Source organism: Mustela erminea, chromosome 11 (assembly GCF_009829155.1).
Source record: "Mustela erminea isolate mMusErm1 chromosome 11, mMusErm1.Pri, whole genome shotgun sequence".
Lineage (NCBI taxonomy): Eukaryota > Metazoa > Chordata > Mammalia > Carnivora > Mustelidae > Mustela > Mustela erminea.
The window spans coordinates 824151-851980 of record NC_045624.1 but is presented as its reverse complement, the minus strand read 5'-3'; the positions used below and the strand labels follow the sequence as shown (position 1 = coordinate 851980).

The following is a 27830-nucleotide window of genomic DNA, read 5'->3' as shown; positions in this document are numbered from 1 at the left end:
CCCGCGTCCCCCCACGGCGCCTGTGGCATTCCTGTCACATAGTGACCAGGCTCCCGGGGCAGCGGGGATCAGGTGCTGCTTCGGGCATGATGAATCACCTGAATTTCCCAGCAATGAGACAAACAATACGGTGCAAATGGAATTGTTAGAAGCGTAATGGGCCCGTGATGCAGCGACGGCTCGGCTCAGCCTTCAATAAAAAACAGAATAAGGAGGTGGGCGGGGAGGGCCGCCGGGAAGGGGGAGAAAAGACGGGGGACGGAGGGAAGCAGACGCTGAAAATCGAGTTTCAGGATGGGCGTCGAATGCACAAAGGGAAAGGGTTTCTAAATGGGTTTGTTTCTAAAATGAGTGCCGTGTGGGTGAGAGAGGTGAGCGGGACACGTCAGAAGGTCAGCGCGGAGCCCAGATCTGCAGCAACCCCCTGGGAGGGCCGCGGTGCTCAGGAGCGATGAGCCCGAGGCCCGCGGTGGGGACGGCCCCACAGTCTCTGTGCAGACCCGAGTTCCAGGGACAAGTCCCAAGTAGCAGCACATGGCTGTGTACACCACGCCTCCCCTTTCGGGGAACATTCCGGTTTGTCGTCATATACAACCTGGCGCGGCCGCCACCGTCCTCCCAGCGGGCCTCCCGCTCTCTCGGCCGGCGTGCGAGGGGACGGGCTCGGCGCAGCCGCAAACCGGGCCTCCCTGGGCCTGCGCGCCAGCCGCACCCGGGCAGCAAAGCCACGTGTGGCTGTGGATTTAACCGGGTCGCCCAAGCGCCACGTGTTCAAGACCCAAATCCAGAACTTCAGAATGTGAGCTCATGGGCAGAGAGGCCGCTGTGGACCATGATGCTATGATGAGATCATGAGGGAGATGAGATCCTAATCCAGTGTCGCGGAGTCCTCAGAGGAGGACACGCACGGCGTGAGTTGGGAAGGGTCCAGGTCACTGCGGCTCCAAGAACCACTGGGGTACAGGGTGCGAGGAGCCGACCAGGCCCCAGCAACCCGGGCCCTGGGAAGGAGGGGCAGGAGGGGCCTGTGGGCTTGGCAGAAGTGACGGGTGTGTGATGGCCCCAGGAGGTGCTCCGGGAGCCTACGAGACAGAGACGCCACGGGAAGGAAAAGTCGGGACTTCTCCTGTGGACACACCATAACGGACGGAGCCCGCCAGAGCACCTGAGCCGGGAGGAGCTGGGGGGCGGCCGCAGGGGACGGCCGCAGTAGGAGTCCCTGGGACAGAGCCCTCAAGGAGGAGCCGAGGGCCCTTGGGGGCCCCAGGAAGAGACGGAGACATGGGCTGGGGTCGGGAGCTGCTGGCCTGCCCTGCCACCCTCCTGGGGTGGGGAGGGACACTCCCCACAGTGGGACGGACACTCCCGTCCTCCAAGGAGAGGCTGGTAATGAGCCCCGGCACCAAGCCACCCCCACCGCCTTCTCTCAATGGGGACAGGACCGGACTTCTGCCTGGGGACGCTGGTTTCTGCAGGAGGCTATATACCCGCAGCCCAACCTGCTCCCCACACCCACACGGGCTTGTTCTAGATCTCCTGACAACCCGCAGGGTGCTGTTCTGCCCTAAGTGAGAAAGGAGAGACCCGATGCAGGTCTGTGATCAGAGCCTCTGCCCCTCCATCCGCTTCCCAGGAAGAGTAGGATCCCCAGGGTCGGGACCCTTCCAAGAAGGACAGACAAGTCCTCCAAGCCTCCTAACACAGGGGCTTTCCACATCACATTGGAACATTAGAAGATATTTTCAGGTGAGCGTGGGCACGTGGTGTGGAAGTATACCCTTTGACCATGTCGTCTGACCCAACTTAGAAACCCTCTGGTCATCATGCAGAGCTCACACTCATGGGCCCAGGAGGTCAGACACCGACAGGGGAAGGGGTCTACCCGGAACATTTGTGTCTTCATCATTTCTCCCTGCCTGTCCACTCAACTGCAGGCTGCAGCCCGCCCTTCCTCGGCTGGCCCAGAGCCCTAAGGAGGCCTGCGTGCAAACAAAGTCTGTGGGGACCTTGAGCCACGCTGGGGAGAGGTCACGGTAGGGTGTGCAGACTCAGGAACAGGAGGGCAGCGATGCCAGAAAGGTGTGTTCCTGACACGTCAGATCTGGAGAGAGAACCAGAGCCGCAGCCAGCCCTGGTCTGTGACGTGGGCCCCAGCCTCACGGCAGTGCTTGGAGGCTGCTGGCGAGGCCCTCGTGGCACAGCTCTGGTGACCCTGCTCACCGTGACTCCCAGAGGGCCAATGCTCCAGGAGCCAGGCTCCCCCAGACCCAGTGCAGGGCGGGTGGACCACCAGCATCTGCAGAAGCGAATGATGAGCTGTGATGAGGCCTACAGCGTACCAGGGCCGCCCTGACGTACGGAGCCCACATACCCCGGGCCAGACCCCAGCCTCCTCGGGCCAGCGGAGCCCGTCGCCTGTGCCCACCGACCACCACGGCACCCACTCGGTGCCTCCCTACCGACCTCCCAGGCCAGGCCGATGAATGCGGCCCAGTGAGGCCCAGACGTGGGAGCCCGGCCGCCCCCACCAGCGCCAACAGCATCCAGGCGGCAGGCTCCCGGCGCGTGGGGTCTGGGCTGCGTTCCCGGCACGACACCTCCCTGCGCTTGGACACGAGCCAGTGTGATGCAGGGTTGGCGGCACAAATGTGCGAAGACACAGGAAAATTTCAAAACGTCGAACGCTGGAAATCACTGGAATGTACATTATCGAAGGAGCCCCACCTGGCTGACAAGAGACGCCGTGTAAATCAAGGGAGTGGGTACAAAAGCCTCAAAACCTAACCGGCTCTCCAGCCCCGACTCTGTGTGACCACCAGCCTGAGTCCAGCTGTCGGCAGCACCTCTCCGGCCCGGGGCTGCCGGGGGCACCTGCTCCGGGCTCCTCCCCAAGCCCTCAAGAACATGCCCCTCTTCACCCCTCTCTCAAGGGAGGGGCCGGCTGTGCGCCTTTCACTGGCTTCTCAAGGTCGTCTTCCGTGTGAGCTCATAATCAAGAAACACTCACTTACCCTTGAACCAGGAGGACCTGCTGCCTTTCTTTCCCGCCCATTCCCACCGCCTATTCCCCAAGAAGGGGCCTATTTCGCACCCAGGCTGCAGCCTGCCGTGGGCGCCAGGGAGGGCAGGGGCCCGAGAGGCGGCGTCGAGGGAAGGCCCACAGGTGCTGCCTTGGTGAGCGCCCGAGAGCGAACAGGGCCTGAGGTGCTGCATTTGGGGTGCCACCCCCCAGTCACCAACAGAGATGCGTGAGGTTGTGCTCGGGTCACTCACGGGAGCCGGGGGGACACCACAGCGAGAGCCCAGAGCCGGAGTGGCTCAGCCCACACAGACGATGAGCGGGTACACCCGGTCTCTCCAAGGTGGGACCAAGGAAGCCACCTCCTCCCCGTCGGAGGACTCGTGGGGTGAATATGACTCACAGAGCCTCAGACGCAGACCAGCAGAACCCCAGGGAGCGGGACAGAGCGCGCATGTCTAACCCACCAGACGGTAGCCCCCCCGGAGGGGAAGCCAAGAGCCCCTGGGCTGCTTTCCCGTGAGGAGAGGAGCCAGCAGCGTCCACCCGGGACCGAGCAAGCAACACGCCTGATGGAGCAGCTCAAGGGGCCGCCCGGAGAGAGCCTGTCCTCGCATGGGGGTCCCAGGGCACTGGGCAGACACTCTGGAAACGCGCTTGGGTCCTGACCCCGGCAACAGGTGACTGCCCGCACTCCACTTACCCCGTTCCCACCCCGGCCTTGAACGTCTCCGTGTGACCCCAGAGCGTCCCTGCAAATCCTCAGGACGGAAGTGAAGCAAGACCCTTTCCACATCTGAGCACGGTCAGACCACCAGGCCTCAACCCTGCACCCCGCTCCCTCCGAAATTAGACCGGGTGATAGGAGTGCACGCGTGTGGCCGGGAGAGGGGCTTCATTTCAAGGGCGGCTGCAGCCCTGCAGCCCAGAGTGCAGTGACGGTTGAATCCAGGAAAATGGGCCACCAGGTGACAGCACTTGGAGAGGAGGAGACAGGAAGCTCGGTCTGAAGCACCTGCCGTGACGGTGGCGCCCGTGGCCCCGCCAGCTCGCCGTCCTGCTCCCTCGTGACATGCCGCCCACGTGAGGGTCGGCAGACCAGGCTGGATGGTCGGAGCCTGTCGTCACTCAGGACCTGCTTGGCCTGCAAATGTGTCTGTGTCCTGCGAGGACGCTGCCAGTGGGAGATGCGCAGGGACCTCCCCGCGACCGTGGGGCCACGACACTGATGGCCTGCTTCCCAAGCCTGTGCTCCGGAACAGACTCGGGAGCTGGAGTCCTGGAGGTGCCCGCACGTGGCCTGGGAGAGGAGGCTCCGCGGACACCGAGGGCTGCCCGGGTCTGCACACACACCACCCACTCCGACGTGCACACACCCGCGTGTGCTCGGGGGAAGAGAGCAGGCACACATTCCCGCGCGGACAAGCACTGAGAGGAGCACAGGCCCGGGAACCCGTGACGGCTGTGGCGGTGACATGCGCTCCTGGACCGACACTATGGGGGCCTGCCTGCGCCGTGACGCCCCCTCCTCCCAGGGACCCTCGGCTCCAGCCGGCCCAGCCACCCCCGTTCTACACCCCACAACCATGATGCCAGGAAGCACTTCCTCCCGTCGTGCGGACCACAGGCCGGGCCTCACCCATTCTCACCAGCTGGCCCGTGAGGCTCCCTCCTTTTCCTAAAACTCCCGGTGCTTTGAGGCAGAAGCCCTCAGGCGACCCCTGTTACGGAAGGTCTCTTAACTACTTCACAGGTTTAACCCCATTCCAGGCCCCACGGCAGACTCCGCGACGGCGCAAACACGTCTTCCCCTTTGTACCTGCAGAGCCCACTGCCCCGCGCTGAACATAAACCAGCTTCCCCACCATGTCTGCGACCAGATTCCAAGATCCTGTGCTTGAGCCTGTTTTAGACCTAAGGGTGACCTCGGGGCTTTCTCGTTAGTCCCAGCCCCACCTGAGCCTCCGGACTGTCTACTGACCCTGCAATCGTTCAGCCTGTAACGCGCACCATTAACACTTGTATCCGTAATGACATTATTTATAACGGCCTTAAGATAACGATGGAATCCCCAGAATATGTGTGTGACCCCGCCTGCCCTCGCAAGGAGAGCCCTGACCACACCAGCCGCCTGGCGAGCCCCCCAGCCCGTCCCGCGGCCACCACAGCTGGCTGTCCGGGCGGCAGCGTGGAGCGGAGGTGCCTCCCGATAGCGGCAGGTCCGGTCAGCAGTCAGACTGGTAAGATGGTACCGATCGTGCTCAAAATGAGCGCGCAGCCATTTCTATCTCATTTCTACAACACATGGCCATCATCTGTCATTTCATGGTCTGAACTTCCTTAGAGAGCCGTTGGAGTTAATCTCAAAAATCAATGGACGGATATGGCACACGCAATTGCATCTGTGGGGCTGTGACAGCTGTCCCCTTGATTGCCTGGACGCCTGGCGCTGCTGTGGCGGGAGGGACACAAGTGTGCCTGTGGCTCGGTCCCCCCGCCTGCCTCGACACCTAGTGGCCAAGAGGCTTCGCCAAAGCTGCGGGCCACCTGCTCTCACGCGTTTTCACACTGAGGCTCGGCAAAATGTGACTCCGTCTGTGGAACCGCTGTGAAGTCAGGGGCCCCTCGGGATCCACTGGAGAAAGTCCAAAGCACTCACACACTCGCTCGGCGGGAAGCTCACAGGACGAGCGACCGTACCCGCTTTCCACAATGTGCAGCTTTCCAAGGCTGCACACAGCCATGCGGGCTTTCACGGTGCCGTGAAGTCCTCGTGGGAATGACAGAGATGAAAAGGTAGAAAACCGGTTGTTAGCTGGCGACGGAGCTGTGGAGAGCCACCCCGACCAGGGAGGAGTGGCACTAACCCACGCGTGAGAAATGCTAGGGGCCGCGGAAGCCCTTGAAGTTCCCCCTTGCTCCCTCAGCTCGCCAGGAGCTGAGCCCACACACGACGGCCTCACGGAATGCTCACCACGAACCTGGGAGGAAGGTACTGTCGCGAACCTCATTTTAAAGGACTGGAAACTGAGATTAGAGAAAATATTCAAGCCCCAGGACAAGCCTTCAGTAAGTCCCAAAACCTAAACATTCCTCGTCTGTGAGAGTGTAACGCAGGCTTCCAGACTGTGGGGCAGACCCGGGTCGCGGCTGTGTCCTGCCCTGGGTTTTACCCTAACTAAGCGGAGGCGTGTCTGTGCCCACCACTCCTCCAGGCCCAGTTTTGGCAACAGGGCTCCTGTCTCTTCCTCGGGGGCCTACGTGGTCCTGCCGACCAGACACCCACGGCTAGGACACCAGGTTCAAGAGCTGACCGTTTGTGATTCTTCGGTTTCATTTTCTGATTTTGGATATTTTGTTATTCGTTTGGAAATTCACCAAAGGTCAGGCACTCAGTGATTTACGGATTGCAGAACAGTATCCGTCAAATCTAATACATACTTTTTTGATGAGATATTTCAAACCAATGAATAAAATGAGGTTCTCATGGGATTCCTCAATCATGCTAGCTGTCCCCATATACTGTTTTTTAACAAATAATGACATTTATCCTATTTAAATAATCTTATGAACGAGTCATACTTTCGCTAACCCCAGGGACTCTCCCCAATGCAGAGAAAAGACATTTCTGACGAGGGGAAGGAGAGAGGAGCTGCCACGATTCAAATCCCAACTTTGATTCAGAACCACCTTTCTCTCCTGCACGGAAATACAACCCAGTTTTCTGCAGAACGAGAGAGTGAGCTCATGGTACTTTGTGCAACCAAACTGATTCTTCCGCCTGCCGAGGCCACAGGCTTCTGGAGCCCCTGCAAACTCATCTGGAGTTCCCAGCAACCCTGAATTACACTGGCTACTAAAGCTGTTGACAGCCACCAACTTTTCACAGGTAAGAAATCAATGGGTGAAAAACTGCTATATGCCAACAACCCCAAGGTGAGACTATACTTCACACTATAAGTGTATTTATTTCTCTAAATTCTTGGAAAAAATATTTGCCAACAGCTTAATACAAATCTAAGTACACAATGTCTTAGAGTTAGTTTTACGGAAAGTGTATTGACATCAAAAAGATAAAATAAGGAAGACAATACAAAAATGTAAAGCATTCGTACACATTCAAAGTTATCAGCTTGAAACAGGCTGCTCCAAACATATGGTAACATATGGGACCCCACGTAAGCCTAACGGTAACCACCAAGCAAAAACCTATAATGCATACACAAAAGTGAAAGAGAACGGAAGGTAGGCGCACCACCATGGAAAATCATCAAATCACAGAAGAGGAAAGAAAGGGAAAGGAGCAAAGGAATTGCCAAACGGCCAGAAAATGAGTTACTAAATGGGAAAATGAAGCCCATACTTACCAGTAATTACTTTAAATATAAATGGACTAAAATCTCCAATCACAAGGCACAGGTGGCTGAATGGATAGGACAAAACCCTAACAAAGCCCAGCTCCATGAAGCCTACCAGAGACTCACTTCAGCACTGAGGACACCAACAGACTTAAAATGAAGTGATGGAGAGAGTCCATAAAAAGGGAAACCAGAGGAGAGCAGAGGTAGAAACCTTACGTTAGGCAAAGTAGACTTTAAGCCAAAGATTGTTAATGAGAGAAAAAAAATTATTATACAATAATGAAGAAGTCAGTTCATCAAGAAGATACATCTGTAGATGTTTATGCATCCAACGTCGCAGCCCCTGAATACATAAACAAGTGTCTGAGGGGAACGAGAGGCAGTACGGTAATAGCAGGGACCAGGAGGACCCAACAGGGACGTGAAGGACTTCCCACCCAGCAGCAGCACGACATAGGTTTTTCTCGAGTGCACGTGGAACATTCTCCAGGATGGATCACATGACAGGCCACATGCAAGTCTTAACCAATTTAAGAAGTGTGAGGTCATATCATGCATCTTTTCTGATCACAATGGTATGAAACCAGAAATCAATTACGAGAAGAAAACTGGAACATTCACAGATATATGGAGATTAAATGATATACTCCTGAACAACCAGTGGGTCAAAGAAGAAATAAAAAATACCTGAGACAAGTGAAACTGGCAACGTAACACACCAAAGTGTGTGGGATGCAGAGCAGAGCTCTAAGAGGAAGGCTCACGGTGATGGCTGCCCACAGCGAGGAAAAGGAAAGACCTTGAATGACCAGTCTGACTTTACAGCTCAAGAAACTAGAAAAAGAGGCATAAATGAAGGCCAAAGTCAGCAGAAGGAAGGAAATAATAAAGATCAGAACAGAAATAGATGAAACAGAGACTGAAATAGGAGACAATAGAAAAGATAAATGAAGCTAAGAACTGGTGTTTTTTGGTTTGTTTTTTTGAAAACATGAATAAAATAAATAAACCTTTGGCTAGGCTTACCAAGGAAAAGAAGAACTCAAATAAATAAAATCAGAAATGAAGTATTTCTGATGCCGCAGAACTACAACAGGTCTTAAAAACAGCCACGAACAATTACACGCTGTCAAACCAACTACCGAGAAGGAAGAGTAAGTTCCTGGAAACACCCACCCACCGAGCTTGAACTGTGAACGGCAAAGTCGGAAGACGCGGACAAGCAGAGAGCCGGGACCAGTGAACAGACGCCTCCCAGGAAAGAAAGCCCAGGAGCAGAAGGCTCCGCAGATGAGTTCTACCAACCACCCTAAGAAGAATCAGTACCAACCCTTCTCAAACTCTTCCAAGACACGGAAGCGGAGGGAACACTTCCCAGCTCCTCTTACAAGGCCGGCGTCGTCCTGACGCCAGTCAGACGGGGATGCCGTAAGACAAGAAAGCTACAGGACAATTTCTCTGATGAAACATAGACGCAAAATCCATAAATAAAATACGAGCCAAACAAATTCAACGCGACATTAAGAGGATCACACACCACAATCAAGTGGGATTTATCCCAACGCTGCAAGGCCGGTTCCGCATCCGCGGATCGATCCGTGCGCCGCGCCGCATTCACACGGCGCAGGATAAGAACCTTGATCACCCCAGCAGAGGCAGGAAAAGCACATGATGAAGCTCAACATCCACTCATGATAAAAAGTCCACAGAGTACGCAGAGTGGGAACGGCAGGGCAGCCCACTGGAACTTGTCGGAAGGCCCATGGGTAGAACAGTCCGGAACTGTAGTGACTGTCCAGGCCAGTTCATAGCCCAGATGACATTCTGCAGGTCAGCCTCACGGGGCAGAGACAGCAAGGGGGTAAGAGCGCTGAGGAAATGCCTCAGTGACCGGCACACTGCTGACCGGTGTCCGTCCCGTCACTGTACACACCTTCCGTCAGCCCTCCTCCACTCCGCAGCAGAGAGATCTCAGAGAGCAGGACCCCGGCCACACCACTTGTGCCGGCTTGTCCCCTAATGGTGTCCCATGTCTGCTAGGGGCAAGGACCCCGATGCTTGCTGGGCCCTGAGGCCTCACCAGCCTCTCCCACGCTGACCGTCCCCAGCCTCCCCCGGCCTTATTTCAGCTCCTCAAATGTCCGTGCTCCTCCTGAGCAAGGCCCCGCGCAAACGCGGTTCTCTTTGGAACGTGATTTCCTTTCCACCCACCAGCCCACTACAGAGCTCGAAGTAACGGCCGCAAAGTTGATCTGAAGCTTACAAGGGACGTCTGCATCGCCAGAATCCAGGAGGCTGTGCTGGAATTCAGTAGCCTGTGGCCAGCTCTTCTAGTAAGACCTTCTTTCTTTCCATGTCACCGTCCCCAGTAGTCCACAGCCGCGCTGTCAGGGCACCACCTTTCCCCACTCTTCCCTTTCCTTCTGCCTTCACTCGCCATCCGCAGTTGGCTTCTGTGTTGACGGTCTAGCAAGGCTCTTCTTCTCACACGTTTCTCCTTCGCTCTTACTCCCTCCCTGGCGTGTAGCAGTGATATTTAAACGGCTTAACTCAGACAGATTTAATTGGAGATCGACTTACAAAGCAGATGACACTCTTCAAAAATCAGTTGCCATGGGCAGGCTCTGGAGGTCCCTGGAGAGCTCTGCTCTGGACTTTTCTCCCGAAGAAGAAAAGCAAAGCTTCCCAACAACTACAGAAGTCCGACACCAAACCGGGCTGGCAGCCACACGACGGAGATGTATGGACGGGAGGGACAGAGGGTGAGGAGGCAGACACGTGGGCACAGACGGAGACGGAGAGCGCACGGCAGAGACCAACAGACAGGCGTGAAGGCTGAGCGCGGATCAGGGCAGACACAGGCGTGGACGTGGAGACACACGTGCGCATGTCGTGTAGACAGACGCGCGTGGTGAGCGAGCACACGTTCGTAGTGGGTGAGGTGCACATGCGGGCGCACCGGTGCCGACCCAGCGGTGACACAGCACAGACACGTGAACACTGCCACGACGGACGCAGGCGGACACAGACCCCGGCAGACGAGCAAATGCACCGCAGAGGCACAGGCAGACACGTCGAGGCCGGTGTAGACGCACGGATGCTGATGGAGACAGAGCCAGCACAGACGTGGTAGACCGTGTACATGGAGCGGCACGTGTGCATGGGGAGATGCAGGCGTAGACACAGACGTAGAGATGGGCACGGATGGTGACCCCTGGCTGCCCTCAGAGGTCGTTGTGGCCCGCCGAGTCCCACCACTGTCAGAACCTTCTGGGACCCTCGTGCAGCTCAGGCGTCCAGGCTGAGCCGCAGAAGCGACCTGCACAGCAAGCGCGCATGGGGCAGGCGGAGTTAGAAGCCCAGGCGCCGGCCTCGGTCCAATGCGCGGGGCTGTTCAACACCCCCTTTTCCTCCCTGCCTGGCCCCCACCAATTTCACCCTCGTCACAACAGAGAGCATCAGATGCAGGCAAGGGGCTCACCACCGTCCGGGACCACAGAAGAGCCCCTCCCTGGCATCATCTCTCCCGGCATCTGCCGACTGGCTGGACGTGGCCACGCCTGCTCGTCGAGGAGGCCCCGGAAGGGTCTTTGAGGCCCCCACCCCCGCTCTACCACGGTGTCTTCCACGCTGTCCCCCACCAGAGTCAGAGATCAGACAAGATGAATCCCAGCCAGTAACAGACATCACAATCCAACCCCTCACTCGAAACCCAACCGATGAGACAGAAGGGGGCCTGCGGAGTCAGGCATCGAAGCCGGCAGCCAGCGCTGGGTGTGCCTGGTGTGGGTCCCGAGACGACATCCGCGAACGCAGCCCTGGTGTGCGATGGCGGAGCTGATGCGGGCTCGGCTCCTGGTGCCGCTCGGGCGCTGTGAGAAAGGAGGACCCTTGCATTTCACAACCCGGTCCCGAGACAGCGCGGCTTCCGAAAGCAGCAGGAGAGGTGGGAGCAGGTGGGGGGGATGGGGCAAGGCCGGGCCTGGCCACGACCTTGTACCTGCTCCAAACCAGCCGCTGCCTCGCGGAGAAGATGAGACAGAACAACCAGGGAAGCCCGTTGGACCAGGAACCTGGGGATAAGCCGGCTGTAGCCCAAGGCCTCGGGGACATGGGGGGCAGGTCCCAGGACAGGGGCCTGGGAGCCAGGAGGACTTCATACCGGTGCTTCCTTCTGGGGGCGACGGTGCCCCCGACACCGATGTGGGAGGAGCCGTGTTGTCAGAACTTCTGAAAACTGTGACAATCGGACCCTCAAACTGCCCGGGAACAACGTTCACTTCAAGCATATCCAGTTTCTTAGAATTTACCAAAAGCCGCTTCGTGGCGCTCCTTCATCTCGCTGTTGTCGTGACGGTCCCAGAACCCGCCTCCCTTGCTCTCAGGTCCTGGACGTCCTCTGGCAGCCCTGGAAGTGGGGGGCCAAGGACCCGAGCAGGCCTCCTGTGAGGAGCGTCCATCTGCGTGCGGGAGGGGGTGTGACCCTGCGACCTCAGTGGTTTCCCGGTGGCCAGAGAGAAGGCTTAGGAAGGAGGGGCAGGGCTGCACTTTCGAGGGGCCCTGACGCAGCCTGGGGCAGCGGGGGCTCCCCACAGACGGGGAGGAGGAGGAGTTCCCAGTGCGTGTGGGGCAGCGCTCCTGAGTGGGATGAACACTCCCGAGGCCGTGACAGCCCCGTGCGTGTGGCAGGAGCCGGAAGGAGCAGGCGGGGCAGGACACCAGCCTGCGGAGGCAGGGAGAGGGCGAGTCTGCAGAGCCCACAGCTGGGGCCTCCAGCCCAAGGGCAATGAAACCGCCAGGTCTGCAGAGAAGAGTGAGGTGGCGGAGGAGTCTGCTGGGGTTCCGCATGCGTAACAGACCGGGGAAGAGCGGCGGGGTGCAGGGCCTCCGGCGAGAGAGGTCCCAGCAGCTGCCCGCCCCGTCGACTGCCACGAGCAGGACGGGGGCAGCCGTGAGGACTGGCCAGGTCGGGAGGGCTCCCAGCTGGAGGAGGCGGGGAAGGTGGTCTGGTCTGGTACGCCCCCGGGCATGAGCCCTGGAGGAGGAAGCAGGGTCCTGGGGCCCCCGGAGACGGCAAAGCCGCCGGCAGAGCTCCAGGCCTCCTTCCCATACCCAAGGTGATGGGCGGCGGGGAGGCGGCCCCGGAGGGCAGGCAGGGCGGCGTCGTGGAGGACCCGACGCCTGGGAGTGCCCTGGGAGAATGGAGTGGCCTCAGGCCACCGCTGCAGCCGCTGGATGGGGGAGGTCGAGCAGCGCCGGGCAGACTCCGGGAGGGAGGGCGGGTGGCCAGGAGCCGCCGAGTCTGGGGGGATGGAATTCTGTGGCTCCCAGGAGGAGGCAGTGAGCGGGGAGTCAGGAGGGGACGTTTACAGGAAAAGCCTCGTTCGGGTCATGATGCTCTGAGAGTCTGAGCTCACGGGCTCGGAGACCCACTCGGTTAACGCTGTTTGGGCTCCCTCCGGCCGGAGCAGGGCCTTGCGGCTCCGGGAGTCTGGCCGCGCGCCGAGCCGCGTGTCCCTCGTCTGCAAACAATGTGCACGTGAAACTGACGGTGCGCGACTTCCACGGGGGACCACGCGGGGCGGGTCTGGGATCTTCCTTCTTCGGGGGCCACAGGGCAGGGCCTAGCGAGTACGAGCCGAGGTCCCAGGCAGGGGCGCCCGCAGACCGGCTGGAGTTTGGCGGCGGCTGGGGCCACGGTTCACCATTCCCGTCACGGACAAGCCCCACAGCTCCCAGCTCTGTGGGCAGGACTTCAGATTTGGAAATACGTGGTTTTCCTTCGTCTTCTGGGCCACACGAGCAGTTGCGACTCTTTCCTCACTGGCTGTGGCCCCACACCTGACTCTCAGACGACAAAGAACCCACACACCGCACGGTGTCTCTTGACCCAAACGGAGGAGATGAGTGGTGACATCGCAGCGACTTGTCGCATTCAGGAAGACCCCCAGAAGACCGCAGCTGCGCTTTCCGACAGAAAGTTCGACCACGTCATCCCAGACATGGTCTGAGAGTCGGACAGAGTAAACCTGCAGACGCCACGACCACAGACCGCGAGCCCACTGTGATTCCTTTGCTCCCACAAGGAAGGGAAAACCGGCCATGACTCGGGCCCAGCTCCGGCCCAGCTCCGGCCCCGCGTCCCCGTCCGTCTTCCTGGCGACCAGCATGGGCCCCGCAGCCCCGGTGCAGCTCTGAGGGGCTCCGCGGGCAGCCAGGGGTCTGTGTGCAGGACGGGACTGTCCCTGTGGCTCAGCGGTGACGCTTCCCTCCCAGCACGCTGACCTCCGGGGAACAGCACGTCACTCCTGAGCATGTGGGTTTGTACGTTTTCAAGTTCGTGATGGGAAAAGCAGTCTCCTCGCCCCGGCGGCTCTGGAATCGCCTGGTTCTCGCTTCGGAGACTGACTGGGAGAGACGACTGTGACAGAAGGGACGATCGTCTGTCCACGCGTGAGGCTTCCCTTTGCTCACGCGCGACCCCCGGGAGCCGGAGCAGCTTCAGAAGACGGACAGCAGAAACTTCTTCCAGACTTGGATTCCCTAAACCCTAACGGCTCGCCAGTGAGGAGACGGCAGGACCACGCCTGCCGTGCAGGACCCTCCCCTCGACAGCCGTCGGGCTGAGTCCGCATGAGGGCCGTGCCTGGGAGCGGCAGCCACGCTGAGCTGCCCGTGACTCAGGCCGTGATACAGGAGACACATCGGTCAGCAGAGACCCGTCTGTGACATCACTGGTGGGCATGTCCCAGGTAAGAGCTTTACGGGAAAAAAACACTGGAGAAAACTCAGGGCCAACCTGTCCGTCTCAGAACACAGAGGCCGTGGGAGGCCCACTCTCTTTGCCGCATGTCCCCCCGACCCCGGCGAGGTCTCGGTGCCCCAGCCCTGGAAGCTTCTCCCTTGACTCCCCATTCCCGGTTTCCACGGCTCCGTTCACAGCTCCCGGGCCGTCACCCCCACCTGCTCTGTCGCAGGGCCACTCTTCTGCTGCCCTTGGGGGAGCTGCCCGAGAGGGGAGCGAGCCGCCCGGCTGCCGCTGGTGTGCAGCACCCCGCCCCCGACAGCCCGGGCCGCGGCCACCTTTGCCCCTCTAGGGCCGAGAGCACAGGGCACCAAAGCTTTGGCACAGAAGCTGGCCTTCCAGGGCCTCCGTGTGGGATGGTGGGGCTCTCAACGGCCTACGCACAAGCTGCCCACGGCCCGTGGGGACAGTGGCCTCCCCATCTCCCACGTCGGCCTGGTAGCCGCTCTTCTGCCCCTTCTCATCATGCACACGTCCTTCCCCAGGAAGACACCCCAAACGCAAGCGCGTCTGTCGGAGGCGCCTGGAGAGCCCCGGCTCTTCCGCATTTCTTCGTCAGACGTAAGATGCAGTTTCTCCTTTGCCAAAATGCAAACGGCTCCCTTGGATTCAAATTCCCCTTCCTGGGCTGTCTCTCCTGAACCCAAAACACTTCTAAAATCGCCCTTGGGGGACAGGGACGGCCGTCCTGACCTGCTGCTGGCCTCGGAGGGTCCATACGGGGTTGAAAGCGGGAGAGCGTAAACGGAGCCCGAGGCAGCGCCCCGTCCGTCCGTCAGCGCGAGACAGAAGCGAGCGAAGCTGGGCCCCACGGGGAGGATGTGTGTCAGCGAGCAGACCACACAGGGCACAGGTCCCACTGCTTCCCCTTCTTAGGGGACAAGCAGGGACCCAGATGGTTTTTTTAAAGAATGGCACCAAATTCTTGCCAATAGCTGATCTGCTAAGGCTGCAGCTGAGATCTGGTGAAGACTTGCCCTAGAGAATCCCAAGTTCCCGCGGAATCTGACAGCAGGCTCTCTAAAGGAAGGAGGCCTCGTCTCGGGGCGACAAAGATAAGAATTCCCGACACGAAGCCCTATCATCTGTATCGTGTAAATTTCATCCAGTTCAGACAGCAGAAGAAAAGGGGAATGAGCCACAGTAAAGATTTTTTTCCTCCGACCCATGCTTGTCGCAGATATTCAAGTCCCAAAGCTCTGGCCCTGGAGAACACTACAGGAAAATAAACTCTGAAGGCGAAGAGAAGTCCGACCCCAACAGGAGCCTCACTTTCTCCCGGGAAGTCAGCGGAAATGTCCGATAGGACAGGCCTCTCCCACAACCTTGTCATTCCCCTCCAAGAGTCACCCCAATGCGGAGGATGTCCCATGGACTGTCCTGCTCTAAAGGCGCCATGCCCTATTGTTCATGGTGATGCAAAGCTGCTCCTTGGAAGAGCCTTTCAAACAATGGGAACCCCTTTCCCGGCCCTGTTGTGGGGCACCCACCCCCTGCCTCATGCTGTTGCCGAGACCCCAGACCCCAGAAGGAAGAGTGACACTGGACCCTCCCCGCACTCTGGGGACGAGCCCTTGTGTGTTGGGGCTGTGCACCATTGACATCCTGGTGGCAAGAAAGAAGGCTCCCAGAGCAGCCACGCAGCAACACACATGTGCAAACGTGCATGTACATGTGTGCACATGCACACATGGGCACACACGAACATGTGTGTGCACACACATGCACATGAGCAGACACGTGTGCACACATGCAGAGAGCACGCTTACATGTTCACACAGACACATGAACACATGTGTGCACACGCATACATAGGTGCACACAAGCACCACACAGATGCATGCAGTGTGCATACACGGATACACAGTGAACACACGTGTACATGCATGTATACATACGTGCCACACACAGATGCATGCACACAACACATACGGACACGGGCACACACAGAGGCACACGTGTGCACGCATGACGCAGCCGTATTTCCTAAGGCAGTGAAAATCCACACAGAGGCTTTCGACAACTCGGAGGAGGAGCGCTGTGGGAACAGCCGCGTCCGCAGCAGCGGAGTCCGCGTCCCGCCTTCGCCCCGAGGGTGCAGAACTGTGCCCTCCGCACCTGTATTGTCACACCCCCGTTTGCACTGCTCTGTAGGGCACGACTCTGAAGACACTCACCCGGGGGATCCCCAACCTCAGAACCGGAGCCTGACGGCACCAGTGGGTCTGGGAGCTCCGCACCTGGGCAAAGGCCCGACACGGGAGGACGCGGCTCAGCGAGAAGCACTTGAGCAGACGGAGTCGGTGTTTCCGTGCGAGCTTGAAGCGTCAGCACTGACACTTCTCTAAAGGCACGAGGGAAAACACCACCAACAGCGCGAGACTCTTACGCTCAAGCTGGCTCCAATGGCGGTCAGCGCGTGGGCTCAGAACACGACGCCGCCTGTCCCGCCGTGGTGCCGGCTGCTGCCGACTGCGGTGACGTGCCGTCTGCACCAGCGACAACGGCCCGCTGGCGAGCATGAGCCCGGGAGCTGCGCAGGAAGAAGGCGAGGGCGCCCGGCATGAGAAACGGCACAGCCCCTCCCACACGGCGTGTCGTCAGCAAAGCCAGGCAGCTTCTGACTTACCTGAGGGACCGCCCAGATGGGGAGCACGAGCATGCCGGCGACGGCGGAACCTGGTGTGGGCCTGTCCACACAGCTGCACACACTCGCACACACGCTCGCACCTCTGCACACGCACACGCCGGCGCACACGCAATCCGCACACATGCACTCACACATGCACATCTGCACACACCTATGGCTGCACACATGCCCATGCACACACGTATCCGCACCTGTGTGCGCACATGCACATCCGCACACGCACGTGCACTTGCACACCTGCACACGTGCACACACACACGCGGCTGGCTGGCTGTGCTCTCCCCGCTGAAACCCTGCTTACAGACCGTGAGGAAAGAACATATCTACAGCCTCGTGTCCAAAGCCAGAGTCACTAGGCTGAGCACCTGAGCCTGGAGCCGACCCCATCACCAGCTGGGCACACACTGTGGGAACGAGGCCCCGTGACTCGTGCAGATCAGAGCGAGAAGAGCGTCCTGTTACCATGAACATGTCTCCCTCTGAAGGATGACTCGGGTCCCAATACCTTAAACGGCTGGAGTCTCAGCCAGCAGGGAGGCAACCCCGGGCAGATCCCAGCCCCCCATGCCCCGGGGCTGCTGCATCCATGGGCCCCACGGGCTGCACTGCAGGTACGAGGCTAGAACCAAGAGCCAGGAGGGGCTCTGTTCTGTGGAGAATCCCCCTGAAGCTCGGGCTCCTTGGTCACAGGTCACAGCACCGTGTGACGGACGAGGAGGCTCCCAGCTGCCCTCCTGCCCCCGTGACACCAGGAAGCCCACCTCCTCCTGTGCCTCCGAGTAAAGATGGGCAAGAATGAACGTGCTCCCCTCCACGCATGCGCCGGGCGCCAGGAGGAAAAACCAGAGCCTCTACTCACTCATTCCCGGTCACAATGTAGCCTTCTTCCTCCTGCGAAGGCCGGGCCGCCAGCCACAGGCTCTCACTGGGGCGTCCCCGGGCTCTGGCTTCAAGGCCGGCATCTTCCTGCGAGGGCCCCGGCACCCAGGCCTGGAGCTCGCCAAAGCCACGCCCCTGGGGCTGTGCGGGACGCGGCCTGTCCAGCCGGTCCTTGGAGTAGGTCTGACTCGTGACGTCCTCCACCCCCCACGTCAGGGGCACCTTGGGGGTCTCCGATTTCTTCATCTCCGTTTTGAAGGGCTCCATGAGAACGGGGGCGGCAGGAAAGAGTTGGGGCCCAGGATGCTGGAGGTGGTCCCCAAGTCTGAGGCCCAGATGACTGACCTGGTGGAAAGAAGGCTCAGTGAGATGACGTTCAGGAGAACCAGCAGGTAGGACCAGGCGGGGACGGAGTGGCACCCTCGTGGCCACGTTCAGGATCCCGTCTAGATGGGACACGTTCAGACCGGGGAGGACAAGGGCCTCACCCACCAGCCTCACGCAGCCACACACCTGTCCATCGATCTCTCTCTCACATACAGACACCGTCCTAAAGAGCCCGATTTGACAGCATCAGTGTGCGTGTTTGGGGTCTTTTTAAAAAGAGCCAACATCGGGGGCACCGGGGGCGCTCCGTCCGCTGGGAGCCTGACTCTTGGTTTCAGCTCAGGTCACGGTCTCCCGGTGGTGAGACAAGCGTCGTGTCGGGTTCTGTGCTCGGGGGAGTCAGCGGGAGACGCTCTCTCAGTCCCTCTGCCGCTCGCGTGTGCGCGCTCTCTCCGATAAATAAACAACATCTTTAAAACGAACAAAACAAAAACAAAAGCTCCACGACCGCGCATGGGGTTCTGAGCCCCCCCTGCTCTGGAGCAGTCGGCGCCTGGCGATGGCCGTGCTGCTGCATTGACTGATCCCTGTCCCGGACCCTGACCCACGTGGACTCCCGGGTCCTCGCGATGCCAGTGCAGGGGTGTTGCGTGCCCCACTTTCACAGGGAAGAGGAGACGTCAGGCACAAGCCTCATTGGGACATGCCCCGCAGCCTCAAAGCTCCTGGGGGACCCTGGGTCCTCAGAGCCGAGGTGTGCCCATCCTGACCCCATTTCCTGGGCAAGAGCCACTTAAGTGCCGTCCCGACAGACAGATGTCACGCTCAGACAGACACGTCCCGACAGACAGATCTGACACGCTCAGCCCTGAGTATGCGCCCGGCGCTGTGCTCAGTCTCGGTGCACGCTGTCCCTCATCACCACCTCAACCCGGGAGCGCGGCCCTAGTTTCATCTCCGGTCGGTGGGCTCTGGGGCTTACAGAGGTTAATCACGTGCCCGACGCCCGCAAGGCGGGGATTGGCTGGTCCAGAATTTGAGTGTCACTCCCGCTGGCGTCGGAGATGCCGCCACTGGGCCACACGGCCTTCTGGGACCCCAGTCCGGCTTCCCACAGAAGCCGGTGGTCCCTCCTGGCGTTTCTGCTGGCGCCAAGAAGGGAGGGCACACCCCAGGGCACCTCCTGGCGGGCAAGGGATTTCCTGCTTCCTGTGAAATCACCGTGAAAGCTCCAGCGTTGTACCAGACAGAAGGACAAAAAGTGGGTTTCCTTCACATGTATGAACCTCAAGCTTTTTAGGAAACTAAGGAAGAATTATAAAGGAAAATACTTATTCCATTGTTGACTAGAAATTGTATAGAAGTTTTCCTTTGTGTTTTGAAATAGCTACAGAAAATAGTATTTTGTTAAAAAACATCTGCTCAAGTTTGGATCCTGAAAGGTGACAGTACACAGCATTTCAGTGACCATGGAGGGCTTGGAGCCCTGTCCCCCAGCTTTCGAAAGAAAAAGAATGGTGTTCTCAGCTGGACTATGCTCCGTGAGAGGAGGAAACAGAAGATGCTCCAAGTCAGAGCTCAGAGAACACAGCACTCAGATGCCTGTTGGGAAAAAAACTGCTTGAGGGCGCTGGGGGGGCTCAGGCCTTGGGCGTCTGCCTTCCGCTCAGATCATGATCCTGTGGTCCTAAGATCAAGTCCTGCGCTTCCCCCTCTCCATCTGTGCACGCGCTCTCTCTCTCTATCTCAAATAAATCTCAAAAAAGAAAATAAAAAATTGCTTGAAGATGTACCCCCAGTAACAGAGAAATGAATCAAAATCCGACTTGTTCAGGAAGGAAAGGTAGGAGCCTGTGAACACTGGGGTCTTGAGAGGACCCACGGGGGCTGAGGTGTGCACGGTCCGGACCCCGCAGCCCGGCTCTGGCTGCACTCGTCCCCACTGTCCACGGCCCTCCACTGACAAGATGCATTCTTAGAGCCACGACTCCCCCCACCCCACCAACCGCGTTTCTGGTGGACATTTAAGAGAATTGCAGATGTTTTCTTTTGCTACTTGCTAACAGGCATTGAACCAAAAGCCACGAAAATAAAATGGAAACAGAAGTACTAACCAAAATGATTTTTTCCACTCTACAGAAAAGGGTTCCGTAGAACCACCTAAAGCCATTGTCATGGTTTCCACACTGATTTTCTGCATCCGTAAGACTTGCACTAATGAGCGAAGGTTCTTCAGCCGGAAAGGCCGGCAAACCACCGTGAGGGCCATCACCCATGACTGAGCCCTTCTCAGACGGCCCTTCCCACCCGCGCGGTCGAGAGACCCTCCAGCCACGACCCGCACATTCTCTGAACCACCCGGCCCACGGTTCACAATGGAACACAGGCGTTGGGGCCAGCACAACTGAGGGACAGCATTTTGATCTGCTTCGGCTTAACGAGCTTCCATGTAAAGGACACCCGGGCCAGCGGCTCCCGTATCAGATGGGGCAGGGCTGACGGCCCAGGGCCTGTGGAGGTCCGAGCTGAATGAAGCCCAGGAACCACACATGGGATGACCGCAAGGATCCAGTCCATAGCCCCAGGTAGGAAAATTCTAAGGAATATTCATTCCTTAGTTTGTATTAACCGTATTTTCCATATTTCTACGATGGGAAAATGTTACTGTATGATCTGAAAGTAGACATTAGTATGTACCAAAATATCCACAGTTTTTTATGCCCTCTTTATACTTTCTCCCAATTTTGGGATTAGCAGACTTTTAACAAACAGAACAACAAAACTTTGTGTTTTGTCTGCGTTCTCAAACCATGACCAGAAAGACGCCCAGCACAGCTCTAGAGCTAAGGTGAACTGAACAGGTAGAGACGCCTCACCATACCTCCTCGTCAGCTCCACCTCCGCCGTCCGGCCCGCGGTCATCTGTGGAAGACACAAGCATCATCAGAACCCTCGTCCGGACCCCGTCAGACACGGAGCGTCCGTCACAGGGGGTCAGGCAGGATGACATCAGCCTGGTTTCGCCTAGAAGGTAACCCTTTCCTGTTCGGAGGATGGTATCGGTGTTCCGTAAGCTCCATGGAACGTGGAAGGGTTAGCTAAGAGACGGGCGTGAATTCGGTCATGAACTATGTCCCCAGCCCCAGGGATCTGTGTGTCATCCTCAGAGTCTAGCACAGCAAGAAAATCCCACAGTGCCAGAAGCAGTTACCAGCGACAGAAAAGCAGAGGAAGGCGTCTACGCCGACCACCTCATGGTAAGCTGTCCCCAGAGCTCATGACTTTCCGAAATATCCTACCAGCAAAGCCAAAAGCCCCAGACTCGTGAACTCACGAAGCCTGGTGCCCAGGCCTCTTCCCGACCCCCACCCCCCCGCCGAGAGGCACCCACTGCTTATTCAGGACCGCGTAACACAGAACCCTGTCCCGCGGAGCACCGGTTCCCTCGGCTCTGGGCTCCCTGATGCCAGCTTCCGAGCCAGCCTGGGTCCCAGCCCACAGAAGACGAGACACCATCTCCTTATGCGTGTTTCTGGCACATGTGTTTTGTGTGTCTGCTGTGTCCAAGGCATGGAATCAGATGCTTCCGTGTGGTTCCAGTGACTCTGAGAAGCACACACGGGTACGTCCAGTCACCAGGGGAGCTGCTGTGTGTGTGTGTGTGTGTGTGTGTGTGTCTGTGTGTGTCCGCGTGTGTCTGTATGTGTGTGTGTCTGTGTGTGTGTGTATCTGTGTGTGTCTGTATGTATGTGTCTGTGTCCATATGTGTGTCTGTGTGTCCGTATGTGTGTTTGTGTGTGTGTCCGTGTCTGTGTCCATGTGTGTGTCTGTCTGTGTGTGTGTGTGTGTCTGTGTGTGTCAGTGTGTGTGTCTGTCTGTGTCCATGTGTGTGTGCTGTATGTCTGTATGTCTGTATGTGTGTGCATATATGTGTGTGTGTCTGTGCATGTGTCCATATGTGTGTCTGTGTGTATATGTGTGTGTGTTTCTGTGTGTGTGTCTGTGTGTGTCCGTATGTGTGTCCATATGTATCTGTGTGTCTGTATGTCTGTGTGTGTGTCTGTGTCTCTGTGTCTATGTGTGCCTGTATGTGTGTCTGTGTGTGTGTGTCTGTGTGTGTCTGTATGTCTGTGTGTCTGTTTCTGTGTGTGTGTCTGTATGTGTCCGTGTGTGTCCGTATGTGTGTCCATATGTGTGTCTGTGTGTGTCCATGTGTGTCTGTGTGCGTGTGTCCGTGTGTGTCTGTATGTCTGTGTGTGTGTCTCTATGTGTCTGTTTCTGTGTGTGTGTCCATGTGTGTCTGTATGTGTGTGTGTCTGTCCATGTGTATGTGTGTCTGTCTGTATGTGTCTGTGTGTGTGTGTCTGTGTCCGTGTGTGTGTGTGTCTGCATGTGTGTATCTGTGTGTGTCCGTGTATGTGTCTGTCTGTATGTGTCTGTGTGTGTGTGTCTGTGTCCGTGTGTGTGTGTGTGTGTGTCTGCATGTGTGTATCTGTGTGTGTCCGTGTATGTGTCTGTCTGTATGTGTCTGTGTGTGTGTGTCTGTGTCCGTGTGTGTGTGTGTGTCTGCATGTGTGTATCTGTGTGTGTCCGTGTATGTGTCTGTCTGTATGTGTCTGTGTGTGTGTGTCTGTGTCCGTGTGTGTGTGTGTCTGCATGTGTGTATCTGTGTGTGTCCGTGTATGTGTCTGTCTGTATGTGTCTGTGTGTGTGTGTCTGTGTCCGTGTGTGTGTGTGTGTCTGCATGTGTGTATCTGTGTGTGTCCGTGTATGTGTCTGTCTGTATGTGTCTGTGTGTGTGTGTCTGTGTCCGTGTGTGTGTGTGTGTCTGCATGTGTGTATCTGTGTGTGTCCGTGTATGTGTCTGTCTGTATGTGTCTGTGTGTGTGTGTCTGTGTCCGTGTGTGTGTGTGTGTCTGCATGTGTGTATCTGTGTGTGTCCGTGTATGTGTCTGTCTGTATGTGTCTGTGTGTGTGTGTCTGTGTCCGTGTGTGTGTGTGTGTGTGTCTGCATGTGTGTATCTGTGTGTGTCCGTGTATGTGTCTGTCTGTATGTGTCTGTGTGTGTGTGTCTGTGTCCGTGTGTGCGTGCACACACACACACACTGGAGAGTCGGGGGGAGCTCTCGGCTCTCCCTGGAGCAGCCTGGGAGGGCGGATGTGAGCCTCAAGCAGGATGAAGCCTTTTCACTGTGTTATTCAAATATTTGACTCTGTTCACGGGCAGAATCCAAACAGAACCACTTTCTATCGCTCCTGTTTTTTTCTAACTCCGAGCCCCAGCACTGAGAGCAATTTGCCTTTCCACATAATTGCTCGGCTAGGCTGAGGCTGCTCAGAAAGCTTTCAGAGGCAAAGTTCAAACAGATAAAACCCGTTCCTCCAAGTCGGCGTCTCCCCCGCAGAGGCAGGCTGACCAGCCCGGCGAGCCGGGCCTCTGCAGCCTCGCCGCGCCGCGAACCCGCAGGCGTCCGTGGCCCCGGGGCTGGGAGGCTCACCTGCCCCGCTGTCCCCGGCCTGCTGGCGGACGCCGGCCTCTCCCGGCTTTCCCGCGGCTCCTTTCTCGGCTCCTCGCAGCTCCCCGTCGGCACCTGCTCCCTGCACGGCGGCCGCAACCATGTGGGCCATCTCGCCGAGCTCCAGGGGGCTCAGGCCCTCCGCCGGCGCCGGCTGCCTTCCCAGGTCCTTCAAGAGGCTCCGGATGAGTGTTTCTGGGGGACACAAAGGCAAGCACAGATGACGCAAGGAGAGGCCGTCACCACCAGAACGAGGTGGCAGTGACCCAACGGGGCAGCGCGGGCCCCTGCAAGCTCAGCGGAGACCTGGGATTGAACAGGAGCAGCGGAAGTTCGGTGCGTGGGGAGCACAGCACTCACGATTTACAAAGTCACAGGTCGAGCCGCAGATTGGGCAACGGAGAGCAACGGGTTAGTGAATTTCCAGATACGTAACAGAAACTGTTATCCTCTCAATGACAGGTAAAAGGGGGCGCCTGGTGTCCCGACTGGTGAGGCGTCTGCCTTCGGCTCAGGTCATGATCTCAGGGTCCTGGGACCGAGCCCCACGTTAGGCTCCCTGCTCGGCAGGGTCTGCTCCCTCTGCTTCTGCTGCTCCTCTGCTCGTACCTTCTTGCTCTCTCTCTGTCTCTCAAATAAATAAATGAAATTTTTATTTTAAAATTAAAAAAAGAATTGAGAAAGACTGAGTGGAAACGGGGCAACCTGCAGCACCACCTCAAGCACAAGAGACTCCAAGTGGAAGCGAGAAGGAGAGGGACCAAAACACTAACGGGGAAAAACCTCCAGCAATTCCCCCAGACTGCATTAACTTCGAAAGCCAAGACACCAAACAGACCCCAAGAAGAGTGGACACAGAGCCACACAGTGGCACCTCTTGAGAAGACAAGGTAAGGCCACTCGCCACAGCCACGGGCAAGGACACGCGTGAGGCATGACGTGGCGGGATGCAGCCATGGCGGACCTCAGGCAGAAGAGGGCCCGAGTGACACCGCGTGCCTGGTGACAATGAGGTCTTTGACTCAGCTGGTAATTGTAGATTTGATCACACACATCCAATGACGTATCTGAAGAGTTAAAAGAAAAACCTTTCATTCAGACGTCTATGTCCAGTGGAAAGACCCTCCAGGCCGGAGGGTGAGGGAGAGACATGTCGGGTCACCCGAGGAGCTAAGCCCACCGGCCGCCAACAGACTGCAGACACGTACCCCCGAGTGACGGCGGCGGGAAATGCAGGCCTGTGGGAGCGCCGAAAAGCTCCCGAGGGGCAACTCTGTGGGTGTCCCGGGACGAAGGTCCTTGTCCTCCTCTTAACACCACTACGGGGCCATGACCGCTGACGGGGGAAGTAAGCGCGTTAACGGACGTCGGGGTCAACCGCGCGGCACCCCAGGGTCACCGGAACGGGTTGCTGCTATGGTTTACATGCATTTTCCTGGAGCTGTGCTGACCCCTGTGAGCACACTTGCTGCCGTGTCCCTGCCCAGGGTGAGGGGCGCTGCTGGCGTAGTTGTCACGGGTGCCACACGTCCGCTCTCGCTCGTCTGGGCGCTCGGCATCCAGTGCCTGATGGCAAGGTCTCCCTCAGCAACAGCACCGTCCGATGGAGTCCTGCCTTTGACCTGGGGAGCCCTGACTGCTGCTTCTTGAGTATCCAGTGGTGACGCGTCCAGTTCCCAAGTGCAGGTTTAGGCATGACGGTCATTGTCGTGGCTTTGCTCCCCGAGGTCGCAGGCACAGGGAGAGTTCACTCTCTCCATGGCCTCATGGAGGCCGTGCTCTGAACTGAGTGGGCTGTGGGCTCTTTTCTGCTTCTTGTAAATTAGGAAATTGAGGCTTTTCAGGTTTTTTAATGCATCAACCTTTGGGAGCTCCTGCCCGCCAACAGACATGAGAAGTTCTCAGCACCCACGGCTCAGCGGGCCCAGCCAGCAGGTGCTTCGCGCTGACGCCTGTCCAGAGAGAGCGGGTCACGGCTGCTCCGTGCGATGAGCAAGGAGCCAGCAGGAGAAGGCAGACCACCCCAGCCAGGCTGCACAGCAGCCCCACCAAACCCACCGCTCGCCTGAGGTGCTCACATCCAGGCCACCTAGCCGTGGCTGTGAAGTCTGAGCTGCGTGTAGAAGCTCCCAGAATGCTGTGCCAGCCCCCGCCGCCCCCCGGGTTCCACCTCGGAGTCGTGCCAATGGAGGAGACTGCCTCGCCCGGTCCCAGCCAGCTTGTCCATGACAAAGGCATGATAGGAGGGTCTCGAGCCCCAGACTCACCGGCTTTTCCAGATGAGCAGGTCGAGCCTACCATGGGAGAAAACGTACAGTCGCGCTCACCTCCAACCAGCCTCGCTTTTCCAGGGGACTCTTGCCCCATGGCCCTAAGGAAGCGATTGTTTCCGAACGTCCCGTGTGGCGCCCCACGTTCCCCCCCAGTCTCCTTCTTGCCAGGCAAGCGTCACCGCCATCATTTTGGTTTTGCTCTTCAAAGACATTTTCTGTCCATGTCCACTCCAGACTTCCCTGGGCACCTCGGATCCCTTCTGGGTCGACGGGGCTACAGTCTCCACGGTCATTGTTTCTGAGATGGGGCTGCAGGGGCGGTTGGCCCCGCAGTCAGAAGGGGGGGGCTGAAATTGAGAGCCACTAAGCGCGTCGTGCACGCTGTCCACCCTGGCAGTCGGCGACCAGACTAACTGCTCCCACAGCAGGGGCGGGGCCCTGTGAGGCCCACACAGAAGCAGGGCGGCACGAACACAGGCCAGGACATCTCTGCACCTCCCCGGCCTCAGCTCCGGCATCAGCCACAGGTTCCTCACGCTCTGATGTCTGTGGCCTCATTGGCCCGACTAACAGAAACCGCTCGCGGTCAAAGGGAAGGCAGACAGAAGGCGTCCTGCTCCCCTGCGTCCCAGAGCCTTGCACAGTCCCAGATGGTCAGCGACTGAATGCTTGATTCAGAAGTAACTTCCAGCACTGATTTCACTTCCCCATAAACAAAACATACCTAAGAATGCAGAAAGGCTTGCCGGACGCAGAAGGGACAGGAGGCTGGAGATCGGTGCGATCCCACACAAACAGCATCAGACGCCGGCGGACGTAAGGCGCGTGCTGTTCCACGGGGAAGACCGAGCTGCGCCCGGGATGGAAGGTGCACGCGCGGCCCGGCCCTCGCGGCTGTCCTCAACAAACGTACCGTCGCCGCAGCTTTCAGAATGGGCAGGGGCTCTCCCCAGCCGCAGCTGGTCAGCAGGCAGCACATGAGCACGACGTTCCGGGTTTGATTCCTGCCAGTGCCTCCCCTCCAGGCACCTCTTCTCTTCGGCCAGAATCTCAGCAGGTCTCACGTCACCACGCCTTCCCACGGCCCGCCCGCCGGCCACAGAGCTCTCACTTGGTGCTGGAAACAGACCCCCATGGGCGCGGGGGCGTTGGGTTCAGAGCGGCCGCTGTACCCAGAAGATGCGCAGGAAACGTCCAGAGGCAGAGCCTCCCGCCTGGCGATAAAGCAGGGCTCACCTGCCCTCGCAGCAGCATACGCGGAGCGAGTGCTCCGAACTTTCTCAAAGGAGAAGGTCCGCAGGGACCCACACTCGCCAAACCCGCCCCAGCAACCTTCCCTCACCACAGTGACCATGAGGACCAATCCCAACAGAAATGGTGTCACTCACACCCACTCACTCACTGCACACAGACCTGACCCTCCGGGGGACACAGGGACAGAAGGACACGGAGAACACGTGGGAGGGTTCTGTGGGACCGAGGGGCACAGCGGCTGGCCCAGAAGGGAGGAGACAGCGAGCAGAGACTTCGCCGGCTGAGGCAGATGGAGGACGGGGCCCGGCCCTGTCTGCTCTCTGTGCGGACCCGTTAGCCCAGGAGCTGCCTGGCGTCAGCCACGAACCCCACGGCTGTGGGCAGTGGCTTCTCATCCACTTTCTCAGGCCACATAATTCTAGAATCCAGAGAGGTTTCTCCTTTACTGGCTATAACTGTGGCTGAGACTTTGGTTTCCAAAGACACATTTAAAATTCTCATCAGTCACTATGTCAGTTGAGCTGTGAGGCCAAATTCCCATGAAGGAATATGGACTTCTCCCCAGTGGGGTGTGCGCTGCTGTCACGAAGGAGAAAGCGCACTACGGCACCTCCCAGATGCGCTTCAGGAAGCTGAGAGCCGACGGGGCTGCAGGCACACAGCTGGGCCACAGGGGTATGGATGAGTCTCCCTGCTAGTACTCCCCGCGTATGGCCTTGGGCAAGCCATTTAATCTCCCTGGTGCT

At 58.3% G+C, this 27830-nt stretch overlaps 1 protein-coding gene across 6 annotated transcripts in view; it reads right to left on the bottom strand.

Moving 5' to 3' along the window:
* The window catches only part of PTPRN2 (protein tyrosine phosphatase receptor type N2), a 709963-nt gene that overhangs the window by 384665 nt on the left and 297468 nt on the right, over window positions 1–27830 (bottom strand). For all 6 annotated transcript variants that reach the window (XM_032303991.1, XM_032303993.1, XM_032303992.1 and 3 more), the window contains 3 exons: window positions 23540–23752; window positions 20923–20963; window positions 17695–18059 (listed from right to left, as the gene is read on the bottom strand). In XM_032303991.1, coding sequence (XP_032159882.1) covers window positions 17695–18059; window positions 20923–20963; window positions 23540–23752 — 619 coding nt within the window. The remainder of the gene's footprint in view (window positions 1–17694; window positions 18060–20922; window positions 20964–23539; window positions 23753–27830) is intronic.